This window comes from Calidris pugnax, unplaced genomic scaffold, assembly GCF_001431845.1.
Source record: "Calidris pugnax isolate Ruff unplaced genomic scaffold, ASM143184v1 scaffold74, whole genome shotgun sequence".
Lineage (NCBI taxonomy): Eukaryota > Metazoa > Chordata > Aves > Charadriiformes > Scolopacidae > Calidris > Calidris pugnax.
This window is the reverse complement of record NW_015090790.1, coordinates 1,886,669-1,913,681: the sequence shown is the minus strand read 5'-3', so window position 1 is coordinate 1,913,681 and position 27,013 is coordinate 1,886,669. Positions and strand designations below refer to the sequence as shown.

At 43.8% G+C, this 27,013-nt stretch overlaps 1 protein-coding gene across 5 annotated transcripts; it reads left to right on the top strand.

Moving 5' to 3' along the window:
* The first annotated feature begins 8,565 nt into the window (after positions 1-8,565).
* On the top strand, positions 8,566-26,127 carry WDR89 (WD repeat domain 89). 5 transcript variants are annotated; one of them, XM_014966583.1, is made up of 4 exons: positions 8,578-8,640; positions 15,653-15,793; positions 17,411-17,587; positions 24,668-26,127. In XM_014966583.1, exons 3-4 carry the CDS (start codon positions 17,424-17,426, stop codon positions 25,893-25,895), a joined length of 1,392 nt encoding a protein of 463 aa, XP_014822069.1. In that variant the 5' UTR covers positions 8,578-8,640; positions 15,653-15,793; positions 17,411-17,423; the 3' UTR covers positions 25,896-26,127. The 5 variants fall into 5 exon arrangements, with proteins under 5 accessions (XP_014822072.1, XP_014822069.1, XP_014822073.1 ...); XM_014966584.1 differs by having other exon boundaries at positions 8,602-8,615; XM_014966587.1 differs by lacking the exon at positions 17,411-17,587.
* The last annotated feature ends 886 nt before the right edge of the window (positions 26,128-27,013 follow it).

Below are 27,013 nucleotides of genomic sequence, written 5' to 3'. Positions count from 1 at the left end.
ATGATTCTAAATCTTCTAAGAATCTGTGGGGTTTGTTCCCCCCCCCCGCCTCTAAGTGTGTGTTCGTTGCAGCAATTTTTAGGGGAGCCAAACTTGTTTTCTTAATCACAGGAGGAAAGCAGCAAACTTGCTTTAGGCTGCTATAAAAATCACTCAAAGGCTGTTGTTTAAATAGATGCTTCATAATGAAATTCACTTCAGTTTAGACAATTGCAAACTCCACAAGAGAATCTTATTTCTACGGATGCTATCCTAAACTCCTTAGTGCAACAGAACTAAAACATTTGTTCTACTCTAGAAAACCCTATGGATTAGTGATAGTAAACAGCAAGTCTGCAATAGGTGAAATTACCTGTAACTGGATTCTGATCAGTCTTTCCTGGGTGAGAAAGCAATGATTTCCTGATTCTGTATAAGTGGCCACTCTAACCTGCCAGCCACCTGGTGCTTTCCTCTGTGCTTTCCTCTGTGCAGCCTTCATGCTGGGTAATCTGCCACAGCACAAGGGTCCTTCAGCCCGCAGCTGAGAGCATTTGTGTGCCAAACTGGTTTCCTTCATGTGGTCATCCTCCGCATTCCATGTTGAATGCTGGGGCTGGTCTGAAATATGCAGAGTAAGATTGTAAATGATGAGAAATAGCAAGAGAGTTATGTCATCAGAGCCTTGTAGACAGAAAAGTCAGGGAAGAACCTCCGTGTAGCAGAGGTAAGGTGTTGGCATCTCAGACCAGGACAGGAGGAGAAAAGGGTTGTAGGAATGGGCAATGGGAGAACGTAAGGACTTAATAGAGGTGTTGAGAAATAATAGCCTGAGGAAAAAATTGACAGTTGTGAACAAGGTGTGAGCTGTAAATACCCTTTTCAGATCATCCTAGTGGTTAGGAACGGAAAAAAAATAATCCATCTATATAGTCTCTTAATAACTTCTTAAATTTAGCTGGTTTCCCCTAGCTGATAATGCAGTTGTGTCTGGATATACTTAATATTCAAAAAGGAACTAGTTGGAGTTTCCAAGAGTTGGAGAGTGGGGAGCTATTTTGGCTTAAAGCTGCAGTCGTCTGTTACGGTAACTGGAGAACAGTCCATTGCTTGTACTAAATCTAACGCAGTTTGATTCCAGGTAGTCTCAGATTTGAGTTGGTAGATGAATTCAGCAGTTAATCTTCTCAAATATTAAAAAAAAAAAAAAAAAAAAAATGTTTTCTGAAAGTTCTTTTTCTCCTAAAAGTGTAAGGCTAATTTGACATGATAGCTTAGAAAGCTTCTGTGGAAAGTACCTCTGCTTCTGTCAGTTAAAGACAAAAAATTCCCCCTGAATTATTTAATCCCCCTGCATGTTTAATCAGCTCTGCTGGTACGTCAGATGTGGATAATTCCTGCTGTAGAGAATTCAGTCCTGGTGGCTAATCAAGTCCACAACTGCCTGGGGAATATTGCCAAAAAAATGCCAGTACTGAGGAGTTAGTTTGCAATTGCTGATCTCACGCTGTTAAGCAGAGGGATGTAATCATGTTTGCCTCGTATAGAATGATTAAATTTCAGAACATGATGACCCAGATTTCTACTAACCTGCAAAGATTTTTAAACGGAAGGTTTAGGGAGGCTGTTACCTATGCTTCCACTGTACACAGTGTGTACTTTAATCCTTCATTTTTGTTGATTTTTTTGTTTTGTTTTGTTTACAGCATTATTCACACTCTAATGGCTACTAATTGCTTAGCGGTTATTGCTGTGGACTACAGTGGATCAGCTGCAGATGCTGAAACTCTAAATTTAATAAAGCTATTAATCAAACTGACATTGCTTTAAGAGAATATTTTATCTGGGCTGATGTTTACAGGACATAATGTCTCTATTTTTTTTTAAATGAGGTATGAAGGAGTAAAAGTTGCTGATATCTTTAAGACAGTGATTAAAAGCACAAAGTCAAGCAGTTTAGCATTCAGACTGATTTCATACCAGTGCTAATTAGCACTGCATTGTGCTTGCCTTGCAGAAGCAGTTCTGTTTGTTCCTGATGCGTTGGCAGTGTGACAGTATTGGTATTGTGTCTAGGCTTCAGGCTGACTAACCTCACTAAAATACAGTTGAAGGAAAAATAAAAAATTCTTATGATCAGATTTGGCTCTTCTCACTTTGAGGCATGTCCAGGCATCTTTTTTTAAACATCTGGTTGCTGAGTTTTCTTTCTTGTCAATGCAAATCAATGTCAAAACTTCAAAAGTTATATACAAGACACTTCAGTAGTTTTGCGAACGCTGTCTTTGTGATGCAGCAGTTCTGAAATAACGTACCTGGTCTGATGGTCTGGTGCTTCTTTCTCCTGAACTTGGACCTTAGGGAGGCTGGTCTTCTGCAATTGATCGTGGTGTCAACCAATTTCAATGGGAGTTAGATGACCAGACCTTAAAGACAAAAAAAGTGTAGAGCATATGGAATCTTGCAAATAAATGTGTGCTCTTAAAAAACTAACCCTCCTTCCCCCCTCCCCCAAATCAACAGGTAGCAGATTTGAGGTGCCTCATAATGCACCTCTGTGCTGTATTTGGGAACCTTGCATGTGAATGCGTTGGCTTAATATGGAATTTCTTGGGGATAGCCAAAAGAAGGGTGATGCCTCAAGCCGGGTTGTCCTGTTCAGTCTCTGCACAAATAGAAAAAGAACTGAGAATGAATTTAGATGAACCCTCCCTGGTGCACTTTGGGTGCTACCACTCAGATGGAAGGCTCCTGCCGTTGCATCCAGTTACATCCGTCTTCTTCAGGGAGGAATAAGAAACTCTTGCCACTAACAAAATTGCTGTTCTGGTTTGACAATTTATTGTCGTTTAGACAACTGTTCTCTCACCCAACTTCTCTCACCCAGGAAGGGGAATGGGAGAAAAATAAGGAAACCTGAAGGTTGAAATATAAAGAGATTTAATAGAATAATACTAAATAATTAACATGAATAATACTAATACTGATCCTGATACTAATACACAAAAGGATTATATTAACTAACTCTGTCAGCAGGAAGTTGTGGACACTGTGAGCTCAAGTGAAGGGCTCAGGGGTCCGGCACCAGGGCAAGAAGTTCTCAGGATGGCAGCCATCAAGGGAGAGAGAGAAATTCTCAGCAAACTGTCTAATTTATATTGATTGTGACGTTCATGGTATGAAATAATCCTGTTGGCAGCTTGGGTTAGGTGCCCGGGTCTCGCTCCTCATCCCTGCAGCTGGCTAGCTCAAAAACACTGGGACCTTGGAAGCCACATAGCCTAGCTGGCTATAACGTAAATATTCTCACAAATTTAGACACTAGAATCTTCTGAAAATGCGTTAGAAGAGACCTTACTGAAAAGTAAAATTACTGAAAGAGAAATTAATCCTGTGTCATTCAAATCGGGACAATTGCCAACAAAAACCCAAATCCCCACACGTGCACTCCTAGCACGGGTGCTCAGAAAGAGAGGATGACCAGGAGAACAGAAATACTTGTCTGCAGTCTCTTTTGCACCACCTGAACAACCCCTGGAACATCCACTCAGCCCCTTAGGGATAGTTACGGAGAACAGTTGGGGAGGCTGAGAAGGAGCCCAGAGAGCACGGCCTCATTTTCTGCATTCAACAGGATCAAATATAAAATCCTAAACTGGCACCTTGTGCAGGTCAGGAGAAACTGTGAGCATTGTTACTGACAGAAGCATTATTAAAATTAAGAATTCCTGCAGTGAAGAGATAACGGACACAGTTCTCCTACTGCAGGATGTGGGAAGTTAGCTTAGGTTCTCTGAAGTCATAAGCTGTTAACTCTGAGATGACCTCTAAAAAATTGTGTCCTTATCCAACAACTTGACTTTGCAATCAAAACATCCTTTTATTGCACTGTGTAATTAGACTATGTGATTTAATCAACATTTGATTTTGGTTTAAGAGCTTCTTTAGCACTAAGTGGCAAATGAGTGTGAAAGTACCTTTGGTAAATCCAGGAACTTGCTAATCATCAGTCATAATAAATTTGCCTCATTTCTACGTTTTGGGTCAAGTTCTGCAGATAGAATTGCAAAAAGTGATGGAGAGAAGTTTGCCAATTCTTCCCCCCTCAACAAACAGACGAGAACTGAAAAGTTGAACAATCCAACGAGCCGAAACTTTTAAAGATGTTCAAAGTAAACCCCTCTTTCTCCAGCAAATCGCATTACCCTCTACTACTTCAGCTGCAGGAAGCTGCTGATGGAATTACATTCAATGTATGTAACACTTCATCTCCACGCATATACGAGTTCACTAGAAATCATTTTACTGTAAAAGATGGCATAGGTGGCCAAAATATACTGCTACGTAAATAACTGTGACGTACTAGATAGACAGCCAAGTAGCTGGGGTACAACTGCTTGATTTGATAAGAAGCAACGTGCATAATTATCAAGCCCTGTGAATGTTATTTACGAAAGGGCATCTTAGAAAAAGTAATTCCAACTCCATCTAGTTACTCTAATTTCTTTCTCTGCTTTGAGTGCTATACATAAAATGACTCTAAAATTAATAAATTAGTGGTCCTTTCACTCCCTCTCCCTTTTTTTAACTTAATTTTGCCAGGAGGGGGGTGAAACACTTCTCACCCACCTGCATTTAACACAATGCAACCTAAGCGCAAAAACATTAAAAAATAAAACAACCCCCCAAAAAAGCAAAAAATATTTATGATATGTTAAGGTAGCTCCCAGAAGTTGCTGACTATACTCAGGGACAGTTATGTCACAACACAGGTTGGGGCATTACGCAAACACACAGCAAAAAATCCTTGTTCTAGAGAACTTGCTGTTTGAGCACTTGATGTCAGTCCTAGAGTACACGACACCGAAACTCAGATTTGTTTAGACTGCTTCACTTTCTTCTAAGGTGGGGATGGTAAAGATTCCGTTCTAAAAATGTCTTTTGTTTTAAGTTCTGTCTGTAAAATAACTGTCGAGAGATACGAGCGATCTCCCGGAGCAACTGCCATGCAATTCCTGTAGTGAATGCACAGATGTGTTTCCAGCCAATACGCGCTGTGAGTCAGCAGCGTCGGTGTGCCGGCAAGAAAACTGTACTTTCTGTTAATAGAGCTGGAGTCACCAGGGAACTGAATACCAACTCCGTGGCTGTGGAATTATGTCACTCCAATTGATCTCGCAGCTGTTTATGCTACGTGAACAATGAACAGAAGGTATTTGTTGAATTTGAGGCCATACCAGCCACCCGAGAAACTCTAGAGGAAAAACTACTAACCTAAAGTATTTCTCATTGTAATAATGACATTTGCAACACAGCTTTCAGTACTGTAATGTATACCCTGTTAAATTCAATATTGTCTTCGATGAAATCGTAATACATCCTGGTTTTGAAATTTTCTGAACAACTCTCAGGAATCTGAGCAGTGATTAGTCCTGGGTGATAAACTTCAGCAGGACCAGGCTGACAACAATGGTGGAAGGGATTTACTGTGAAAACACTATGTACTGTAGGTCTTTGTGCTTTGATGTCATGAGCTTGGACGTTTTTCTATCTTCAATGCACCATGCTGGAAAAAACCTGCCCTCAAAATAATTGTTAAGAAGCAAAAAGAAACAAAAAAAAAAACCCAAAAAACAAAAAAGGGCACTTTTTCACAGCAGTTGGTGAATCAGTCTGGCTTCTGTGATACCTGCTTGGCTGATGGGCTTCTGTGAGCGATTCCAGCAAGTGATTCCTGCGATTCCTGTGACTCCAGCAGGTGGAGAGAGGTCATCCTGCCCCTTTGCTCTGCCCTGGGGAGGCCCCATCTGGAGCACTGGGTCCAGTTCTGGGCTCCCCAGTTCCAGAAGGACAGGGAACTGCTGGAGAGGGGACAGCAGAGGGCTACAGAGATGATGAGGGGCCTGGAGCGTCTCCCTTACAAGGAGAGGCTGAGGGACTTGGGTCGTTTTAGACTGGAGAAAGCTGAGGGGGGATCTGATCAATGCTTATAAATACTTCAAGGGAGGGTGTCAAGAGGACGGGGCTGGTCTTTTTTCAGTGGTGCCCAGGGACAGGACAAGAGGAAATGGGCACAAACTTGAATGGAAGAAGTTCCACCTAAACCTGAGGAGGAACTTCTTTGCTGTGAGGGTGGCAGAGCCCTGGCAGAGGCTGCCCAGGGAGGTGGTGGGGTCTCCTTCTCTGGAGACATTCAAACCTGCCTGGACACGTTCCTGAGGGACCTGCTGTGGGTGGCCCTGCTTTGGCAGGGGGTTGGACTAGATGATTTCCTGAGGTCCCCTCCAACCCCAAATCATCCTGTGATTCTGTGAATACAAATAGCTACGTTAACATCTGGTCCTAATAAACCATTTAGCAGGCAGACTTTAAGCTGAAATGTAGGTGAATCATCAATGTACCTGTGAAAGTTGATTGTCTCATGGTATTGTAGAGCCATCACAGGGAAGAGTATTCTCACTGAAAGATTATTGCACCGGTAGGTACATAAATAGCTGCAGTTATAAAAATAACAATAGTTATGCTGGAGCATGTAGAATGAATTAAAGTTTTGCACGCTACTAGTGGCAGGCAACTGAAATTGTCAGTCCTTTGAAGTATCTTTTGATTGACTTTCTGCCTTTGTTATACATCAGAGGTAAGAAGGCCATTAAACTGAGATATAAGCCAGGTTTTTATAATGTTCTTTGGTTATTACCCATGTGAATCGACCACGTTATTGGGTTTAGATACAGCTCTTTTTTATCTAGCTAGAAAAATATACACTGAGCTCAAATGTTTAGATCTTAATTTAAAAAATGGCAGTGGATACTTAAAACTCATGAAAGTATTTTCATGTGTAAAAATACTTCTTGAAATAATTTACTTATTTATCTATGATATTGGTAGTACTGTTTACCACGACTTAACTGCATTCATCAGAAAATATGGCTGGACTTGGTGATCTGAAAGGACCCTTCCAACCAAAGCAATTCTATCATTTAGCTAAAAGACCACAGATCTGATTTCAGCTTGGACAAAAACAAAGGTACGAATTACTTCTCTCACTGAGTAACAGCCACCTGAGATTAGTCACACAACACTCTGCAAATGGGGCGAAACATGCTTCAGTGAAGAACAGTAAATTAAGAATAGAACAAAGGATTTTGAATTCTAGCACTTTGGGCAATATTAAAGAAGCAATTGTAAAGTATGCTATCCTTCTTCTAATAACCTGTATGTGCTGGCCTATTTAATTGTAAGTAAAAAAATTACTGTTTGGAACGTAAATTGGAAAAAAATAAGGGTCTGGAAAAATGCAGCAGGAAGCTGAAGGGAAACCTAATTAACCTTCCTGTCTCTCTTCTTGCTTGGATCCCTCCCAGGAAATTATCCTTCCCTCCGTTCCTGCTTTCCTGGAGCATGGCAGCTCGATGCAGGACACCAGCACAGCTCCAGGGACACCGGTGGGAGCCAAGGGACTTGTGCGTAACCTTCTGGAACCCCACCAGCCTGGCATTTCCTGGCTTCTTGAAAGGTATTACATTTTGGACACTTGTCAGTTTTGCAGCTGAAAAGTTATAAAGGAAAATTCAGTCACAGAATCACATGGGGTTGGAAGGGACCTCTGGAGATCATCCAGTCCAACCCCCTGCCAAAGCAGGGCCACCCACAGCAGGTCCCACAGGAACGTGTCCAGGCGGGTTTGGAACGTCTCCAGAGAAGGAGACTCCACCACCTCCCTGGGCAGCCTCTGCCAGGGCTCTGCCACCCTCACAGCAAAGAAGTTCCTCCTCAGGTTTAGGTGGAACTTCTTCCATTCAAGTTTGTGCCCATTTCCTCTTGTCCTGTCCCTGGGCACCACTGAAAAAAGACCAGCCCCATCCTTTTGACACCCTCCCTTGAAGTATTTAGAAGCATTGATCAGATCCCCCCCTCAGCCTTCTCCAGACTAAAAAGCCCCAAGTCCCTCAGCCTCTCCTCATCAGAGAGATGCTCCAGGCCCCTCATCGTCTCTGTAGGCCTCTGCTGTCCCCTCTCCAGCACTTCCCTGTCCTTCCATTTGACCAAATCTGACCTCGTGTGCCACAGAGCAAACTCTCTGTTTGCTCGCTAGGCTTTTTGGGTGACTCTTTTGAACTCTGCTCGGTCGAAGATGAGATCATTTTCTTTTTGCGCTTCCCAGGGGCAGGGCGCCAAACGACCCCGAGCGGTGCCCGAGACTGGGCACGGCTCCAGCCGGGAGGCCCTGCTGGCCGCCGGCAGCCCGTCGGAAGTTGCAGGCCGCGGCCTGGCACCCCCTTCCCCCGGGGCTGGCGGCCCAGCTGGGCGCCTCTTCCGCGCCAGGCGGCGCCGGCCTCTCCTTCCCCTCACGGCCGGTTAATGGCCGCCGCCGCCTCAGCAGGGAAGGCGGGCTCCCCGCTGCCGTGGCAACGGTGGGTCCCGCCCCCTCCGCCGCCGCCTGCACCAATCCCCTTCCCCTGCCGCCAAGGAAAGGTAAGATGGCGGCCGGCGATGCTGCCAAGCAGCCAATGGGGTGGCTGGGGAGGGTTCAGGGGGTGGGGCTTGTAGGTGCGCACGCGGTGGCGGCCGGCCGTGGTGTGCGGCGGGGCGGGGGGAGAGGGTGGCTCTGAGGGACCGGGGCAGAGACCCCCGGGGTAAGGCCCCCCCCGGGGTGCCGGGGTAAGTACCCCCGGGGTAGGGACGTCTGGGGAGGCTGGGCCGGGCCGGGGCAACTACCCCCGGGGTGGGGACGCCTGAGGGGGCTGGGGTGGGGTAAGGGCCGCCGCGGGCAGGGCAGAGTCTGTCCTGTGGGTGTTGCTGTGGGGAGGATGGGGCGGGACGGTCGTTCTGGGGGGGTATGGTGTCTGTGGAGTAGGGGTGCCCTCTGTGGAGGGTTGTTGTGGGAGGGGGGTCCCCTCTGTTGAGGTTGGGAGGGGGGGGGGGCTCCAGTGGGTTTGGCAGGGATTGCCCCTGTGGAATTTGTGGTGGGAGAGGATGGTGGTCACGGAATCACGGAATTGTCAGAGTCGGAAGGGACCTTCTAGAGACCATCCAGCCCAACTCCCTGCCAAAGCAGGGCTGCCCAGAGCACATCACTCAGGAGCATCCAGGTGGGGCTTGAAGATCTCCAGAGATGGGGACTCCACACCCTCCCTGGGCAGCCTCTTCCAGGGCTCTGCCACCCTCACCCCAAAGAAGTTCTTCCTCAGATCTGAGTGGAACTTCCCATGGTCCAGCTCGTGCCCGTTGCCCCTTGTCCTGTCCCTGGGAACCACTGAAAAGAGTCCAGCTCCATCCTCCCTCAACCCACCCTTTAGATCCTTGTCAGTATGACTAAGGTCTCCCCTCAGCCTTCTCTTCTCCAGGCTAGAGAGTCCCAGCTCTCTCAGCCTTTGCAAGACAAACCATCTGTGCTCTTGTTTATACCCTTTAGAGACTGGACATAAATTTATCTCCCCTTTTTCACATTAATCCGAAGGCACTTCTTGCAGACTGTTAATATTCTCAGAGTTTTGTTATTATTTTTATTACACTATTTGTGGTGTTGGAAATGTTTTTTGGTGGTCTTAATAGTTTCAGACTAAAAGTTGCAACAGATAAAGGAATTAAAATATTTTAAAACATAGTCCTTATTGTTTTCCTTTTTGAGACTTGTTTTATGTAAGACTTCACTGTGGCCTTATAAAGGCACTTTATTTTTCTTTAGTTCCTAGTTTTCCAGCTAATGAAAAAATTAAAACTAACAGGTTCTGGAAATCCTTCATTTAATATAACAAGTGAATCTTACCTGTGTAAAACCAGATGCGTTAAGCCACTCATAGTTCTTTTGCTGGATTAAACTAACACAATTAAAAAAAAATATTTTTGAAGTAAAATTACTTTTTTGTTATAGTGTGCTTGTGTATAGTAGCAATTAAATTTGAAAGTGTTGAGTGTTTTTCAATTGCAATTTCACTTTGCTTTTAGATGGATGAATGAACATATTGTTAGCACCTGTAGCCACTGCTGACATGTTTTGTGTTTTTTTTTTTCCTTCAGCAGAACCTTCATGCTTTTTAATTTTATTTTTTTTTAGTTGATTAGCAACTTTTCACTTGCACCTTTTCTGCAGCTGGCCATCACTGCTGGGATCTTTCTTTTTTTTTACCCATGCCTTTTATTTCTAAGCGAAATTATTATTCGACTTCCTATTAAAAGTAAGATGTAAAAGAAGCACTTAAGTTGGTGAAATGGCGACCCAGCATTTAACTAAAATTGACAAACTGCTTGCTAGATGAAGTTAGATGCTGGCAGTACCTGGAATAGGAAAGTTCAGATGCTGATTAGTTTTCAATAATTTGAGGATCTTTTAGTAAATAAGCCCATGTGTATGTTTGTTGCTATGGGAATGACTGAGAGAGCTGGAATTAAGTGTTACTATTCCTTTGTGGAAGCAGAAGGGAAAAGCAGATGGCAGTAAAAGCAAAAATTCTTGTTTAGAAACATACAGCTCTTTTACTACCAAACCTGACTAACTTGAGTTTTGTATACAGTTCGTGGAGGGTTTTTTTCAAGTAAGTGGAGTTGATTTTAGTTTACTCAATATCTGCCAATGTATCCAAGGAAGTATATGACTCAATTTTGAAAGGGGGGAGAATAGATTTAGGGTAAAACTAATTTAATGTCTCAGGTAACTATTACTGTGTATGTGGGTTGAATGTTCCTGCTTCGGGAGTGTTCGTTGGAGCCAGATGTGAGTGTAATGGATTGAGAGAGGAAGGGGTTTTCACTTGTTGGATTTGGTTTGTCTCCCCCACTGTCCCTGGGAAAATTTAGTGATGAGTGTTTCTGGACTTGGCGCTTGCTGGATGCTTAAAGAGGAAAGCTCAAGAGAGGTCATGCTGCCCCTCTGCTCTGCCCTGGGGAGGCCCCATCTGGAGCACTGGGTCCAGTTCTGGGCTCCCCAGTTCCAGAAGGACAGGGAACTGCTGGAGAGGGGACAGCAGAGGCTACAGAGATGATGAGGGGCCTGGAGCATCTCTCCTACGAGGAGAGGCTGAGGGACTTGGGGCTTTTTAGTCTGGAGAAGAGAAGGCTGAGGGGGGATCTGATCAATGCTTATAAATACTTCAAGGGAGGGTGTCAAGAGGATGGGGCTGGTCTTTTTTCAGTGGTGCCCAGGGACAGGACAAGAGGAAATGGGCACAAACTTGAATGTAAGAAGTTCCACCTAAACCTGAGGAGGAACTTCTTTGCTGTGAGGGTGGCAGAGCCCTGGCAGAAGGCTGCCCAGGGAGGTGGTGGAATCTCCTTCTCTGGAGACATTCAAACCCCACCTGGACACGTTCTTGTGCAACCTGCTCTGGGTGGACCTGCTTTGATAGGGGGCTTGGACTAGCTGATCTCCAGAGGTCCCTTCCCCAATCCTATGTGATTCTGTGAAATACAAATGCACAAAAGTCACCTGTTCCCTGTATGCTTCTGCATGTGTTGCACAGAACAAGTTGCAGCTTGCATTGCCATGAAGTCTGAAAGATCAAAAATTCTGAATTGAGTTCACAAAAATGAGACTTTGAAAAAGAGCAGGCAACTTATTTTCAATCTCTGACAGATCAGAAATAAAAAGTTGCAATGTAATTGAATTTGGGGTTTGTTCCTTCTCGAGTTTTTGCTGCTAGAAAATTCGAAGTGAAGGCTGTGATTTTTGATGAATAGTATGATTTGAAGATCTAAGGATTTAACAGGAATCAAAAAATGCTGGTGCCTTACTAGTGCCCTTTGCAGTACTTTAGGCTTATTTCCTATGCCTTGCACTCTAAATTAAGATTTTGTTTCCTTGAATGCCACTTTGTTAAGGAGACGGGTTATTGTAACAGATTAAAATTACCCGAGGAGTGTAAAGATGTAATGAAAAGAGGTAAGTAGTCTCCTTCTGAACTGTGTGGTCTCAATCCGTGACTCCAGTAGCTCCTCAAGAATGATGGAGCTGCTGGTGAGCCGTGGTCATGAGTGACACCAAGCGGGCTGAGTGTGAAATAGCAGCTTCTGGCCATCGGACACCCTTGGAACTTCCAACTGGCCGTGAGGTTGCCTTAGCCCACCTCCTTTCGGCGGGTTTGTGCTGCCCAGGGAGACGCAGGACAAAAAAAAATCTTCAGTTTTACGTTGCAGTGGCTGATAGACGTTCAAACTTGAGAGGGAGGCGTTGCATTTTCCACACAGCAGTCTTTGCAAAAAGATGTGGCTGTTTGGAGGGGCACCCTCAAGCCCTTGGACTTTTATCCTGATAATTTGAAAGGCAGGGAGACTTGGATCTGTTTAGCCTGGAGAAGAGAAGACTGAGAGGGGACCTTATCAGTGCTTATAAATATCTAAAGGGCGGTGTCAGGAGGATGGGGCCGGTCTTTTTTCGGTGGTGCCCAGGGACAGGACAAGAGGAAATGGGCACAAACTTGAATGTAAGAAGTTCCACCTAAACCTGAGGAGGAACTTCTTTCCTGTGAGGGTGGCAGAGCCCTGGAAGAGGCTGCCCAGAGAGGCTGTGGAGTCTCCTTCTCTAGAGATATTCCAAACCTGTCCAGCCTCCTTCACAGGGAGGTTGGACTAGATGATCTCCAGAGGTCCCTTCTGTCTGTGAATTTTGGAGGCAGGAGGAGAGGAAGCTGCCTTAAGCTGGAAGTTGCATTCTGTCTGTGCACGTCCATACCCTCTAACTACGGTCTTGATACTGCTGCTGAAAGTCTGCAGTAAGCTGATCTTGTGTCTTGCTATTGTCTGGCAGTGCGGTGTCCTGCACAAAGAAACGATGAGCCAGCTCATCTTGTGGTTGCTTGTTTTTCAGTCTGCCTTCCTATTTGTGTTCTTTGCTGTACGAGGGCAGTTGTGGGTGCCAGGCCGATGAGGTTGTTAAAGTAGGTGAAGACAGTCCAAGTTTTTGCCCCTGCTGTTCTAATTTGAAACTATTTGGAAAGATAAACTTTATCATTTCTGCTCTAAATTTTATTTATGGTCTTTTTATACTCTTAAACTGTTGTGCCAGTATTGTTCTTGGGTAGCTCCCCTCCCTCCGCAGCGTTTATTCCTTTGATGTATTTGTAGATAGTGATCGTGTCCCCTCGCAGTCTCTGCCTTTGCCAAGCTATACAAGGCAAAGCATCCCAGCTACTTCTTGTAGGATAAACAGTCCATTCCCTGGGTCATCTAACCCGTCCTCATCTGCACTTGATTACGGTTTGATTATCAAGAGATTGGCTTCAGCAAGGAGCCCTGCTGCCAACCTGCTATGACCCTGCAAAATATGGATTGACTAAAGCATTGAGAACAAACTCATTGACAGTAGGGTTGCTAAAGTGCATAAAGCTCTTGACTTTGCTTTTTATTCTTGTCTTGTTTTGGGGCAACGCTGTCTGCTGAAGATGTTGGAAAGGTCTTTGTGGATCTCAGAAAAATAAATTCCCCACCCAGGATTCAGGGATTTGTGGGTGCTAACAAAAGCATATAGTTTTTCTTGTGATTTGCCAGCAGGAATTGTCTGTGTTGCTGCATACAGGAAGTCTCTTGATCAGAAAACAGTAGATATCAATACCTACACACTTGCTCTGGTAGACATCCTGCTGGACAATTGGATGCCCATGAACCAGCAATGTGCCCTTGTGGCCAAGAAAGCCAATGGCATCCTGAGGTGCATCAGAAAGAGTCATCCTGCCCCTCTGCTCTGCCCTGGGGAGGCCCCATCTGGAGCACTGGGTCCAGTTCTGGGCTCCCCAGTTCCAGAAGGACAGGGAACTGCTGGAGAGGGGACAGCAGAGGCTACAGAGATGATGAGGGGCCTGGAGCATCTCTCCTACGAGGAGAGGCTGAGGGACTTGGGGCTTTTTAGTCTGGAGAAGAGAAGGCTGAGGGGGGATCTGATCAATGCTTATAAATACTTCAAGGGAGGGTGTCAAGAGGATGGGGCTGGTCTTTTTTCAGTGGTGCCCAGGGACAGGACAAGAGGAAATGGGCACAAACTTGAGTATAAGAAGCTCCACCTAAGCCTGAAGAGGAACTTCTTTCCTTTGAGGGTGGCAGAGCCCTGGCAGAGGCTGCCCAGGGAGGTGGTGGAGTCTCCTTTTCTGGAGACATTCAAGCCCTGCTTGGACACGTTCCTGTGGGACCTGCAGTGGGTGGCCCTGCTCTGGCAGGGGTTTGGATCTCCAGAGGTCCCTTCCAACCCCATATCATTCCTTGATTCTTTTGTCCTTTGCTTTTTGCGATTCCATTTCGCATTTTTGTCCTTTGCTTTTTGCGATTCCATTTCGTATGACTGAGTCCTAAATCACTCTTATAGTGGAAAAGCAGTTGAACGTGAACTTCCAGTGCAGTACGGTGGGAAATCAATGTGTGCTTGGATGTTTTAAAAAGGGAAAAAATGATTTATTTTTTCCTAATCTATGTGTGGCAGTGGTGAAGCTAGTTCTGGAGTGCTGCGTATGGTTCAAGTGTAAATGCTGTCTAAAGGCTGTTGAAAACAAAGAGCTGAAGAGAGCGCCTCGCATGGGTTTGATGTGCACATACTCGATGCCTTAGCGTCTTTTGTGGAAACTGACAAGTAAATTCTCTTTAACAGGATAGAATCAACATAGTTCTAAATCCCTTTATTTCAACGTCTTCCATCCTCCTGTTGTCACTTAGATGACATCTTTTCCTTTTGTCTTCTACAAAGCATTGAAAATTGAGCTTAGGGCATGTTAAGGACTCAGTAGAGCCTCCAGCTGTCAGGTTGTGCACAAAGAGCGTGTTTTGGAAACTGGTAGTCTGTGCACTGTCATGGGCATGCAGGGATCTCCAGTTTCCACTGTTGCTTTGGTACTGGAGACGATCTGGCAAATTACCTTGACGTGGGTGATGTTCTGGATTAGCTCAGTATCAAAAATGGATATTGTAGGGTGTGACTGGTGAAGACACCGTAGTGACCTGCATATTCCCGGGGAAGCAAATGAGGAAAATGAGGAGAAGTCATTGCCCTCACTTAGGCTTGACAGATGTTTGTGCTTGTACAGTAACATCTGGAACTGTAGAGAGTTGCTTAGGCTGTGATTTAGCCTAGTATTAAAAATTGCCAAGCAATGTTGTATTGTTGTATTTGGAAAATCCCGGTGCCACATGGGCACGTGTAGGAGAACATCGTACCAGTTCACCAGCAACATCCCTAGCGAAGGGAGAACTGTAGTAGCTGATTTAAGCATGGGTTTTTAAGAAGAGAGTTTTGAAAACACAATACTCTCGTGTTTTGAAGAATGAGCTCTTGTAACAAAGTGTACTTAAGCTAAATTGCTGTTGTGAGCGAATTTCTAAAATATTCTGGTAAATAAAACATTGTATCTCATTGTAGGTATTTTGGCACCAGTGTGTGGTAGTAGGAGCTATTTTTCCTGCCGTAGCTAAGTTTCTTTATATCCTTTTATTACGGTTGCTGCTAAATTTAGGCTGAAATTCCCCAGGCTTCCTGTGGTGTAGAAATAAATTCTTTGGAAGAATTTCAGCAAAATTTATTAATATTTGGGAAGAATCTTCTTACTTATTTCCAAGGTTTTTTATACGGCGATATTGGTAGCAATTGGCAATGTCAAAATTGAAGGAAATAAATGGTGTTATTTCAGCGTCATTAAAATTATTCTAAATTATTAATGCAGCTGCATAACTAATTTTTCCTTTTCACCGTTCTCTGTAGGGTGGATCATTGGGGTTGTCCATTCATGTGGTGGTTTTGTTCAGCTTCAAATGGCCCTGAAAATCATCCCTCTTGGAGTCCTTTGTTGTAATCCCAAACTTGAAAGGACATCGAAGCACTTTTCGATTCTGGAATTTGCAGGTGCATTGCGTTCTTACTGTGACTTCTGCGTTTTATCGTGTAGACTAGATGTTCAGAACAAGGCTTTTTCTTGCGAAAGGCTGCTGCTGACTGTACTTACTAATGTTTGATTACACAAGTATTGTAATTTAGGCAAATACTGTCGTTGTTTCACTGATTAAGAAAGCAAAGGGTGAATGTTGCAGCTTGCTGGGAATTAGTTAGGAAGCTGTTCTGCCAGAATCAGGACTACTAAGGGTTCGTAGGCCGGGGTCTTGTTCAAATCTGCCCGGACAAATAGCTTTATTTCTGTCTTCCTTATCTCTGAGATGACCATCTTAGTGCATAGCTCTGGTGCCAAGTCAAACAGCAAGCTGTTCTGACCTTTGAGAAAATCTTAGTGCATAGCTCTGGTGCCAAGTCAAACAGCAAGCTGTTCTGACCTTTAAGAAGTGAAAAGGCTGTTACTGAGGAGGCGTGTGAGGGATAGTTCAGAGAAAGGTATGACCCTTCTTCTAGCTGATTGTGGTTACATTGAGGAAATGAGAATGGTGAAAACACTACACGCAGGAGAATGTTGTACCCTACATGTTTGACTTCCAGCGGTTGATTGCCATATGTAATTGAGAAACTGATTAGTTCTGTATCTTCTTTCCTACGTTTGTGGTTACAAAAAGTAACGTCAATATGGTGTCTACATTGGGAGGTGCTCACAAGAGAAAGGAAATGACTTTTCTGTGGTCACTGCTCTGATAAGCACAAAGGCAGAGGCTGAGAGTTGGATTCTTTTCAAGTTTTGCAGCGGGTTGGCTGAATAGCCGTGGTTACGTTACAGACAGACAGCAGGACACAAAGGTGCCACCTTCTGAAGCTGTGAATTGGCATCTGCTGGAGTTGGGAGCATTGATGTTTACACAGCCCTTGGAGAGTGGAGTCTTCTGGAGCTGTTGGTGCCATTGTCCACCTTTCATTCCTTTTGGGGTTGTTAACCTACATCTTGGGTCCCATCATAGAACGGTTTGGCTTGGAAGGGACCTTAAAGATCATTGAGTTCCAACCCCCCTGCCATGGGCAGGGACACCTCCCACATCACAGGGGGAGGTGGTCGATAGAGCAAGAGCGTCACCAAAACGGCCATGACTTCCAGATGTTTTAGCCTGCTTTTAGAAGGTGACCTGGATGCCTCACCCTGTATGTTGTTAGCATCCTGGGCTGGAGTACAAGTCAGGCATAAACCTTCCATTTGACTCCCGTCTCGGAGACTTGCTCCAGAGCAAAAGCTGAGGTTCAGCTCTGGGACAGTTTTCCTGGCAGTTCTTGCCTGTTCTGTAGGATCCACCAAAGGATGCAGTTTGTCGTTTACGTGTTTGGATGGAGCGTGCAATTTGGGCATAAAGTAACTTTTGCAGCCAGTTTTTAAATACAGTATTCTTTACAAAAATAATGGAGAACATATAGAATTTAGAAGATAGACGTCCCTGCTGTAATCTCTCTTTTTGTAATTTAACCTTTCCCTGGGAATCATGCAGATCTGCCTTTATAAAACAGGATTGCTTTTGCTGCAGCTTCTGGCAGCTTGATCTGAGAATAGCCAGGAGAGTAAAATAGAGCATCTCTTATCCTCTTACTACTTTGCAGTCTCCTTTATTGGATGACCACCTCATCAACACCTGGATGCAGTAACATCCTCTACTCGGTGAGGTCCTTACTAGGAAACCTCCCCCTCACGAGGAAGTTCTCCACTGGATCCAGTTGCTCGTGGCAGAGTGGGATTTTGGTGGCAGAGAGCTTACTTCGCTGCGCCCCGGTTAGTAGGTGAGTGCCACCAGCACGGAACTGGGTGAAAAGAGAAGATTGAAAAAGGGAAATTCCTAAACGTGTTTGAAATCATGTTTGATACAGCTTGTTAGAGTACTTAGAAACTATGTTTCCCATGTTTTGTGTTGGAATCTCCAAAATTGTTCTAGAGAAGGTAGTTTAGCTCTCTGAAATCAGTCTTTAATAATTTTGACTTAAATTTGAAGTCAAAATTAGTACTTTGAGCATTTTTGCGGTTTTGTATGGTGTTTTCTGGCTTGTTTGAATTTTTGTAATTGTACGTTGGACTGTTCTAGACTTAGATTTTTTTATTTTTATTTTTTCTTACGATGGCTTGTCATCTGGGTCTGTTGCAGCTCTTTGCCTTCCCTTTAGTTCATGAATTTATAACAATAGGCCTTCAGTTATTCAAGTTTGAATGTTAATTGATTGCAGTTTGGACCTGAAGGCATGCTTAAATTTTCTAAACCTCTCCTGTCTCCACCCTATTTACCAGGGTTGGATGCAGACCTCAGAAGAGGTCTTTTTAGCTGGAATGCAAAATCTTACACCAAAAATACTAATTTTAAAAGTCTTATTTTGACAAAAATATTCAATGTGCAGTGTTTATGATTTATGCATTTAAAAGTACGCCTGGTCAAATCTAAAAGTTGTTTTGTGTTCTCTCTGTATGGATATCTGGTATAATCTTCCAACAGGAGGTTTTTTGATTCAACATCTGCTTGTGCCCCCCAAAAAAACAGTACACAAAAGTTGTAATTTTTTTTTTACATTATTGAACCTGAAAGCATTGAAAAAATGTGACTTTTCCCCTTTGTTCTCTCCTAATTCTGACTCTTACTCTTTTTTCCTCTAGCCAATTCTGTTGTTTAAGGCTATTTCCTGGGTTCTCTGTCCCACCTTCAGCTCTTCTCTCTGTTGCTGAAGAGGATTGTACCCCCAAGGTCTGTCCTGGTGGGAGGGTAGGAATTGTTTTCATGGAAGACCTAATTTTTTTGCTCTTCCCATAGACTTCGTTGTGACGATGTTTTATCTTTTTCCTCCTTTCTGTTCTCCTCATGTAATATTTCTCTCTGTACTGCGAATGCAAAATTACATGGAGGTTTTGTTGGTTTTTTTTCTTGCTGTGCTTCACATTTGGAATCTGGATGTAACTGGCTTGAAAGGATGAAATAATTCTCTTGGCAGTTTACATCTTGGCTTACGTCTTTAGCGTAGCCTGTCGCACATCTTCTTCCCTTCCTGCTTGATGGACTAAAATGCTGTTCTCTCTGCCTCACAGTGGCTTTGTGGGTCTGCTGGGGAAACACCTGATTTCTCTGCTGTGGTAAAACACCAAAAACCAAGCAGAGGAGTTTATATCCTGCAGAAACGACGCGTGCCTGCTGGGTGTTTTGTGCTTCCCCTCGGTGCTTGGATCATTTGGCTGATCCATCTTCTGCTGTGGAGTGGTGGTGGTGAGGAGAGGTCTCTGAAGGCATCTCGCATTAGTGAAGTGCAGCGTGCTAATGTGCCTTCTCCTCAGCCAACCCTGCACTTCTTCCCCTTCTTGGGTTTAAAACGCAAACCACATGTCATGTGGCATGCATGAATTGCTTTCCACTGCCCAGAGCTCCAGGTTTTGCTCTGAGTTTGTTCTTGAACTTTTAATAATTGTGAAAATAAAGGGAGGGTCTGTTTGCATTGTTTGTAGTAGGAAAGAACAGTGCAAGATTTCATCTACTGCTGTTCAAATCCCTTGCTATTTTTGGTATTTGACCTCTGCGGAGAACATTGCCAAAACTACAGGTTGTTTTCATTTTTATTACGTGTTTCTACCCTCCTACTCGTAAGTTACTCTTACGTTCCTGATTAAATCTTTGAGGCAGAGTTCCATTTCTCCCACATCTTCCACGGGGTTTTTCAGAAAGGTACTTTTATGTTTCTCTGTGGCGTTGAGCTAACGTTCCCTTTTGGAAATGGGAACTACGCAGTTTGGCAGTATCCCGTGTACACAACTAGGAGGAGAAGGAAAATAACTTCTGAATTGCTGGTTTATTTTTTGAAAAGCTTTCTGGGTTGCAGAGGGCTCACGAGCTTGTTGGCTGAAGCTGAGACTGAGATTTTTAGAATAGTGCATGAAGAGCACAGCAGGGCATGCTGAGAGTGCGTGAAGGGTTTAGTTTGTGCAGACAGGTCCTTACCTTTCAGTTCTCTGTCACAGGAAGCTCTTTGCTTCTAGTCTTTCTGTGTGGTTGTTTCCACACCCCACTGGTGAGAAATGCACAGCAAAGGCCTCTGAAAATCCTACCCTTCCTCCTTGGCATCCCTTCTGCTTAGTGTCTTCTGTTCTAAAAATCAAACTTATTTCTTTTCTAAAGGAGCTTTGTAGGATGCCCTAGAGGCCGGGATGTTTTAGGTTATTTCAGAGTACTGTATTTATTCTGAATTCCCAAGATTTCATGAGTTTTGAGCGTCCCTCAGGAAGCTTATTGTCTCTGGTAGTTGTGATTTCAAGGAGACGTGCAGGGGTTGCATTGCACAACTTCACAGTTGTGAAGTTAATTCATAGGAAACACCACGTGGATGTCCTTCTGGAGGCTAGATACAATAACACAGAAGTTTCAGGGTTAATTTGTAGAAGGTGGCTTTATCTTGTTCTGGGGATGCAGACGAGAGGTGCAGTTGTTACATAGGAGGGATGGTGATCACTGATGGTGGGACTGGACTTCTCTTTCAAACACAAGGGACTAGCCAAAGCCAGATACTTGTGTGTCATCCAAGTGGTGGGGTTTTCCTGGCACCTTAGCATCACCTGGATTTTGTCTGTGTTGAGACTGTAGACTGGTGAGGCACTGGAACAGGTTGCCCTGGAGAGGTTCAAGGCCAGGCTGGATGGGGCTTTGAGCAACCTGGTCTGGTGGAGGTGTCCCTGCCCAGGGCAGGGGGGTTGGAACTAGATGATCTTTAAGGTCCCTTCCAACCCAAACCATTCTATGATTCTATGACCCAGACTGTGGGCCACTGTGAGTTGGAGTAAGTGAACAACCTGAATTTAAATATTTACCCCATGCAAAGGAGATACCTTGGGCAAAAAAAAGTTTTTGGCCAGTGCTATCTCTGCCATTTCTTCTGAGACTGGAACAGTTCGAGAGCAAGCTGTCTGTGCCCTCCAAAGTCTTTGTGTGGGGCCATTTTTCTCATGAGCGTGAGCAGTTTTCCTCATTGATCACAGCGACTGGCACTTGTGCTTTATTCAGATTGTGATCCTGACTTGCCAAAGGATTCCTGGTGACCACAACAAAAGAGATTGGCAAAGGAGCGCTGAACGAAACGTGCTTCGCTTCTGCAGCACAGAGCACCATGTGCTTTGTAGGTGGCTGTAGTCCAACGCATAGTTATCTTCTATTGTGTTTGGAAGACCATTGTTTCCTATTTGTCTCATAAATTTAACACAGATCCTATTCCTGCCATTTAAACTTTCCCATCAAAATACAACAGTGACTTCCCCTTCTGAAAAGGAAGGGCTGGCAGCTACACCCTGATGTTTGAGCAGGAGTTGTTTATATAACCTTCAATCACAATTTCATAATAGTCTGAAGACTTTCTTACTGGAGCAGACATTTTACTGAGTTTTTAGCAAAAACCTGGCTGCCATCAGATGCAATTTTAAGGCTTCTTAGTTGTCGCGGTGGAAATAGAATTGAAAACCGTACCCTCCAGCTTCCTAATGATATAAATTGCACACTATCTGGAAACATGAACAGCATTTTCTGGTATTTCAGAATAGCTGTACCTGTGTCATTCAGGGGTAAAAGCTTAAGAGCTATCTTGGGCTAATTTTATTTCCCAGAAAATATTATTAAATCTGAATGAACGTGCTTTTGCAGGCTCTGGCTCTTTACAACTTTTGGGTACTTGTGGAGTTCCCTCACCCTCCCCTCCCCAGCACTAAAAGCTCTGACATGAGTGTTGTAGAAACTGCTTATTGAATAATATTCTCTATCAAAGTCAGTAATATTTAAACAACTGCAGCTTGCCTTCCAAATGGATGACATTTGTCAGGAACATGGCTGTTTGAGTTTACTTGGCCTTTTGAGTAGAAAAACTCTGAATATTTAGAGCTTGAAATTCAGGTCAGTCTGGAAAACTACATTTTTCTTACAATAGTTTACAGAGAGAACGCAATTTTTTTTAGTAACCATAGCACTACAGGGTAGCTGCTTTATGAAAACTCCTTTCTCCACCTTCAAGCATGTCATTTAAATAGAAGCTTCCATTGTAATTTTTCAGTAAATTGGATTAAGTAGAAGTTGTCCTTAATAATAATAATAATGAAGTATTTTATTTCTTAAATTTAAGTTAATAATTTGCATGGGAGTTGAAGAGTTTTGTGTTTGAGCGGTGTAGCGAGCAGGGTGTGAGCACAGCCGGCTTTTTGTAATCATTCTAGTAAAAGCTTGTTCCATTTGAGGACACACCAGAAGAGTAAGGAGGGAGCGAGCTGTGTGGGAAGGGTTGTGTGCAGGCTGATGCCAGAAAACATGTTGAACCTCTTCTCTTTAGAGGGGAAAGGAGTTTCCACAGGATGTCTGCCTCTTAGGGCAGAAATTACTTGTAGATGTGCTCCGAAAGGTTGCTTTGATGTAGAAGATTAACCTGGGGACCTCATTGTTGGGATATTAGTGAGGCAAATAGCTTAGTGAGGTTATTTGTGACTTGGGAATTAAGCTTTTAGGAGTGTGCCTGCTTAGGCTGTTTTTTAAGAATTTGCTTGTTTGTCCTATAGCATTGTGAATATTTGTATGTACCAAACCGGAGGACGGAAAACAAAGCTCTGAAACTACAAACACCACCAAGAAGGGGAGGAAAGAAAAAAAAAAAAAAGGCAGAATGCAGTTTTGTCATAGCAACTTTTCCTTTGTTGCTGGTCTCTCATGGACTGTTAAAATAATTACCCTAAAACAAGTAATACATGGGAACTTGTTCGTTCCGTCTCTAAAAATCCAGCCCGAAGAATTTGCAGAAAAATTTACAATGGGACAGCTGGGGAGGCACAAGAAGATTTTTTTGCATCCTGGATCCGCTTGATTTTTTTACTCCATTTTTGTTTGGATTTAAAAAACAAACAAACAAACAAAGACACTTTCATGCATGTGGTAACTCGGATTGGGTTAAGGCCTAGGATTCTGAAGGCCTAGTCCTTAAGGAAATAAGGACATTTTTGACTATTGCTTTACCCTGGAGTGTTGACCCCCTAGAATTGATTGAAAGATAGAAAGAATCTGATTCTTTCAATGATTGGGGTGTTTTTTTTAAACACAGAAGCATAGTCTAATGGAACTTGTAATTTTAACAGAAGTCATTCATGTGGATGTTTATGCTTTTTTGATGTACCCCACCTCCATTCTTCTTTCAGGAATGATTCTAGTTTTGTGAACTCACTAAAACCACGTATTGTTTGTGATGGCAAATATCTCCTTTAAATTTAAACGCTTCAGTATTTTTTTCTTACTCTAAATTGATGAAAGCCTTTACTGCAACTAGAGAATTGAATGTTCCTTTGTGTTCCAGAAAGGAGAGAATTCTTTTCTTTTCTTATTTTATAGAAGCGAATCTCTGTGTGTGTATACATGTATATATCCGTTTTTTAGAAGTGAACCTATGTGCAAAAGGATTGAGGAAATGCTGTTTAATTTGGGTTTTGCTTGCTAAAATCTGAATTTGTGTACATTGCTGAACTAGTATGGGTTTCCAGGAGGGTTCAGTACGGCCAGAGAAGAGTTGCCTCGGCATTCCCTGCAGAGGAACTGATTTTTATCAGTTGCACTAAGAACCGGCATCGTGGTTTTACAGGAGGCTCAAAAAACATTTAGTGTCTTAGGAGAATTGGCAAAGGTGGTTAATTCCAGTGAATTTTACTGATATCATGTAGCCTGTTGAGGTGGTCTGTGGTATGCTGGCAGGTGGTGATGTGCATTGTTGGGCACCTAAATACTTGTAAATGTTATCTCATCTGGCCATTTCGGGCTGTAGTTCTACATAATTTTGGTCTTGTTCTTCTCTGCCTACCCTTTGTGTGTCCCCCGGCAGGAAAGTTCACCTGAGAACTCACCTGATGCAACTCTTTGTGGGCTGTGCCTCCTAGCAACCTTTTAGAATCAAAATTATTCCTCCTCAGGTAGTGGTGATGACTTCATTTTCTCTCCACTGGTGGAGAACATCACTTTACTGTTTACTTCATAAGAATAATAAAGCAAATTTAGCTAAGTGACTTTCACAGGGCTCACAGACAGACTGTGTAATCTTTTAAGGGGATTATGGGATGTAGTGCTTACAGTCACAAGAGACTGAACACCTGAACTCGTGGAGCCCTTTCCGGTTCTCTGTTTCTGTAACTGAAGTTGTAGCGGGTAGAACATCAGGATAATTGAATTTTGACTTCATGCATTATCTCTGTGCAAGATGCTTTTTCATATATATATTATTAAAGCTAACATTATTTTCCTGCCCTGGGGAGGCCCCATCTGGAGCACTGGGTCCAGTTCTGGGCCCCTCAGTTCCAGAAGGACAGGGAACTGCTGGAGAGGGGACAGCAGAGCTGGAGAGGGACAAAGATGATGAGGGGCCTGGAGCATCTCCCTTACGAGGAGAGGCTGAGGGACTTGGGGCTTTTTAGTCTGGAGAAGAGAAGGCTGAGGGGGGATCTGATCAATGCTTATAAATACTTAAAACCCTTTAAGGTGTCAAGAGGATGGGGCCAGTCTTTTTTTCAGTGGTGCCCAGGGACAGGACAAGAGGAAATGGGCACAAACTTGAATGTAAGAAGCTCCACCTAAACCTGAGGAGGAACTTCTTTCCTGTGAGGGTGGCAGAGCCCTGTCAGAGGCTGCCCAGGGAGGTGGTGGAGTCTCCTTCTCTGGAGGCGTTCAAACCTACCTGGACACGTTCCTGTGCAACCTGTTCTGGGTGGACCTGCTTTGGCAGGGGCTTGGACTGGGTGATCTCCAGAGGGCCCTTCCAATCCCATATCATTCTGTGATTCTGTGATTTCAGAATGTTATAATTAAAACTCACCTTGGCTTTTATTTATCCCAGGTTTCTGACAATGTTAGGAACAGCGTTTGAGATGACTGCAGTGGAGAAGATTGAGGAGCAGCTTGCAGGTCTGCGCATAGCAAAACGTTCCGTGCTGAGTGAGGAACCTGCTTATTTGCTGGATATAGATGTTTCCAAACCCGCTCAATCCGAAAGCCCTCGCTTTGTGGCAGTTTCGTGTTCCAATAAGTCCATCAGGGTATATAACAGGGAAACATTAAACTTCCTGCGGGAGTACAGTACCCCTCCTGGGATACTTAACGGAGTCAGATTTGCACACGCGTGTGACAGCGTAGTGTTCTCAGCGTGCAGCGATGGTACCGTCAAGTGTTGGGATATTCGTTTAGCGACTCAGAAAGCCGTGCAGGTATTCAGTGGCTATCCTTCCAACGTTTTCATCAGTTTTGACATCAACTACAGTGACCTCATCATTTGTGCTGGAACAGAAAAAGTTGAAAAGGACACGTTTCTGGTGTTCTGGGATGCAAGAGGCGTCACAGACTGTGCCAGCGCAACTAAAGAACCCTTGGGAGTCTATTCTGAAAGTCACAATGATGATATCACCAAAATTTGTTTCCATCCTATCGAACCCAATTTGGTGGTTTCTGGGTCAACCGATGGGTTGGTTAATGTGTTCGACATCAACAAGGATAATGAAGATGACGCTTTGATATCAACGTGCAATTCGGATTCATCGGTAAGTTTTATTGGCTGGTCCGGGAAGGACTATAAACAGGTCTACTGTGTGACACATGATGAGGGGTTTTGTTGGTGGGACATTGCTCGGTTAGATACCGATGAACCCATAACCCTGTTGCGTGTTCTGGATGTCAGAGATGCAGTCTGCCTGGAAAAGGACGGCTTGCATTATCTGGTAGGTGGCTTGTACCACGAAAAGGTGGACAAACTCTTTCTTATTGGGGGAACATCCACAGGAAACATTCACCTCCTCAGCTGCGGTGCTGATGGCCTGAGCCTGGTGGGTACCCTTCGTGGAGGACACTCTGCCACCGTCCGCTCCTTCTGCTGGAGCCTGAGGGATGAGTCTCTGTGGACGGGTGGAGAGGATGCTCAGCTGTTGCTATGGAAACCCGGAGGTGTGGAAAGGTGCCTTGCGAAGAAAGCCTCTATGAAGATTGCTTCTTCCGTGCAGAAGAGAGTAAGAGTTCACAACAGCTCCCTCAAAACTGGGAAAAAGTCAAAATCTGGAAGTGGGGGTCTCTGCTGAGGAGAGTTTTCCTGGTGTATAATCTCTCAGGCAGCACTTGGCCAGGTTTTGTTTGGGGCTTCATGTGGAAAGAACTACGGTGCCTGAATTCTACCTGGGAATGTGTTTCACTCACCAGATAAATGCCTTTTTTTTTTTCCTTTTTTTTTTTTTTTTTACATTGCTAATATTAATCAGCAAAAAGTAAATGTTTGTGCTCGCTCTTGACCAATATATCCGAAATCTTATATAAAAATGTTTCAGTGGTTATTTAACATGTTTTTCCCCACCAAAAAAAATCCTTTTTTTTTTTTTCTTTTTTTTTTTTTTTTTACATTGCTAATATTAATCAGCAAAAAGTAAATGTTTGTGCTCGCTCTTGACCAATATATCCGAAATCTTATATAAAAATGTTTCAGTGGTTATTTAACGCCTCAGCCAACATTTTTAATGCGCAATATAAGCCTGTGACTTGCAAAAGTTGTTACCTTCCCACCAAAATTCCGTGGCGTGTTTGAAAAGCTTTTGTATTTCATGCTGTATTTTGCCTCCTTTACAGAGAACTTAATGAAATGGCTCAATATATTAAAAGATTTTCTGTCGCGTCTTAGTGCCTGGGGGAATTACTCCTTGGTGAAATGGAAAGCACGGACTGTTTTGCGCTGTCCTATCGCCGGTTTATAACGAGCTCATAAAGAAGCAGTCGATGGAGCCATATTTTTCATAGCAAAGATACAAATGTGTTCCAGCAAACGGGAACACGGGATTCCAAGCAGCTGATTTGGAAGTGTATGAGATCTGTTAAACTGGTGGTTTATAGGGCAGGTTTCCTGCGCGAAAATACCCCAGAATCTTGCAAGCAGCTTCATTCTCTCCTGAAAAATGCGTCTCAGGGAGGGGTATGTCTGGAAGACTGGGAAGATCGTCAGTGGGTTAGAAATTGATAGTTGTAATTACACCAGTGGTGCTTAAAATCCCAAATCCTGCATTTGCAATAAGGTAGTGTCACACGGTAAGTGACAACGTTACAAAACCCAGGATGAAACACTGCCTTCTGAGACGGTCGTTACGGGGTAACAGAGCAACATGAGAAGACTTTAACAAAACCTTTTAGAGGTTAGTGTATGTCTCTATGTTTC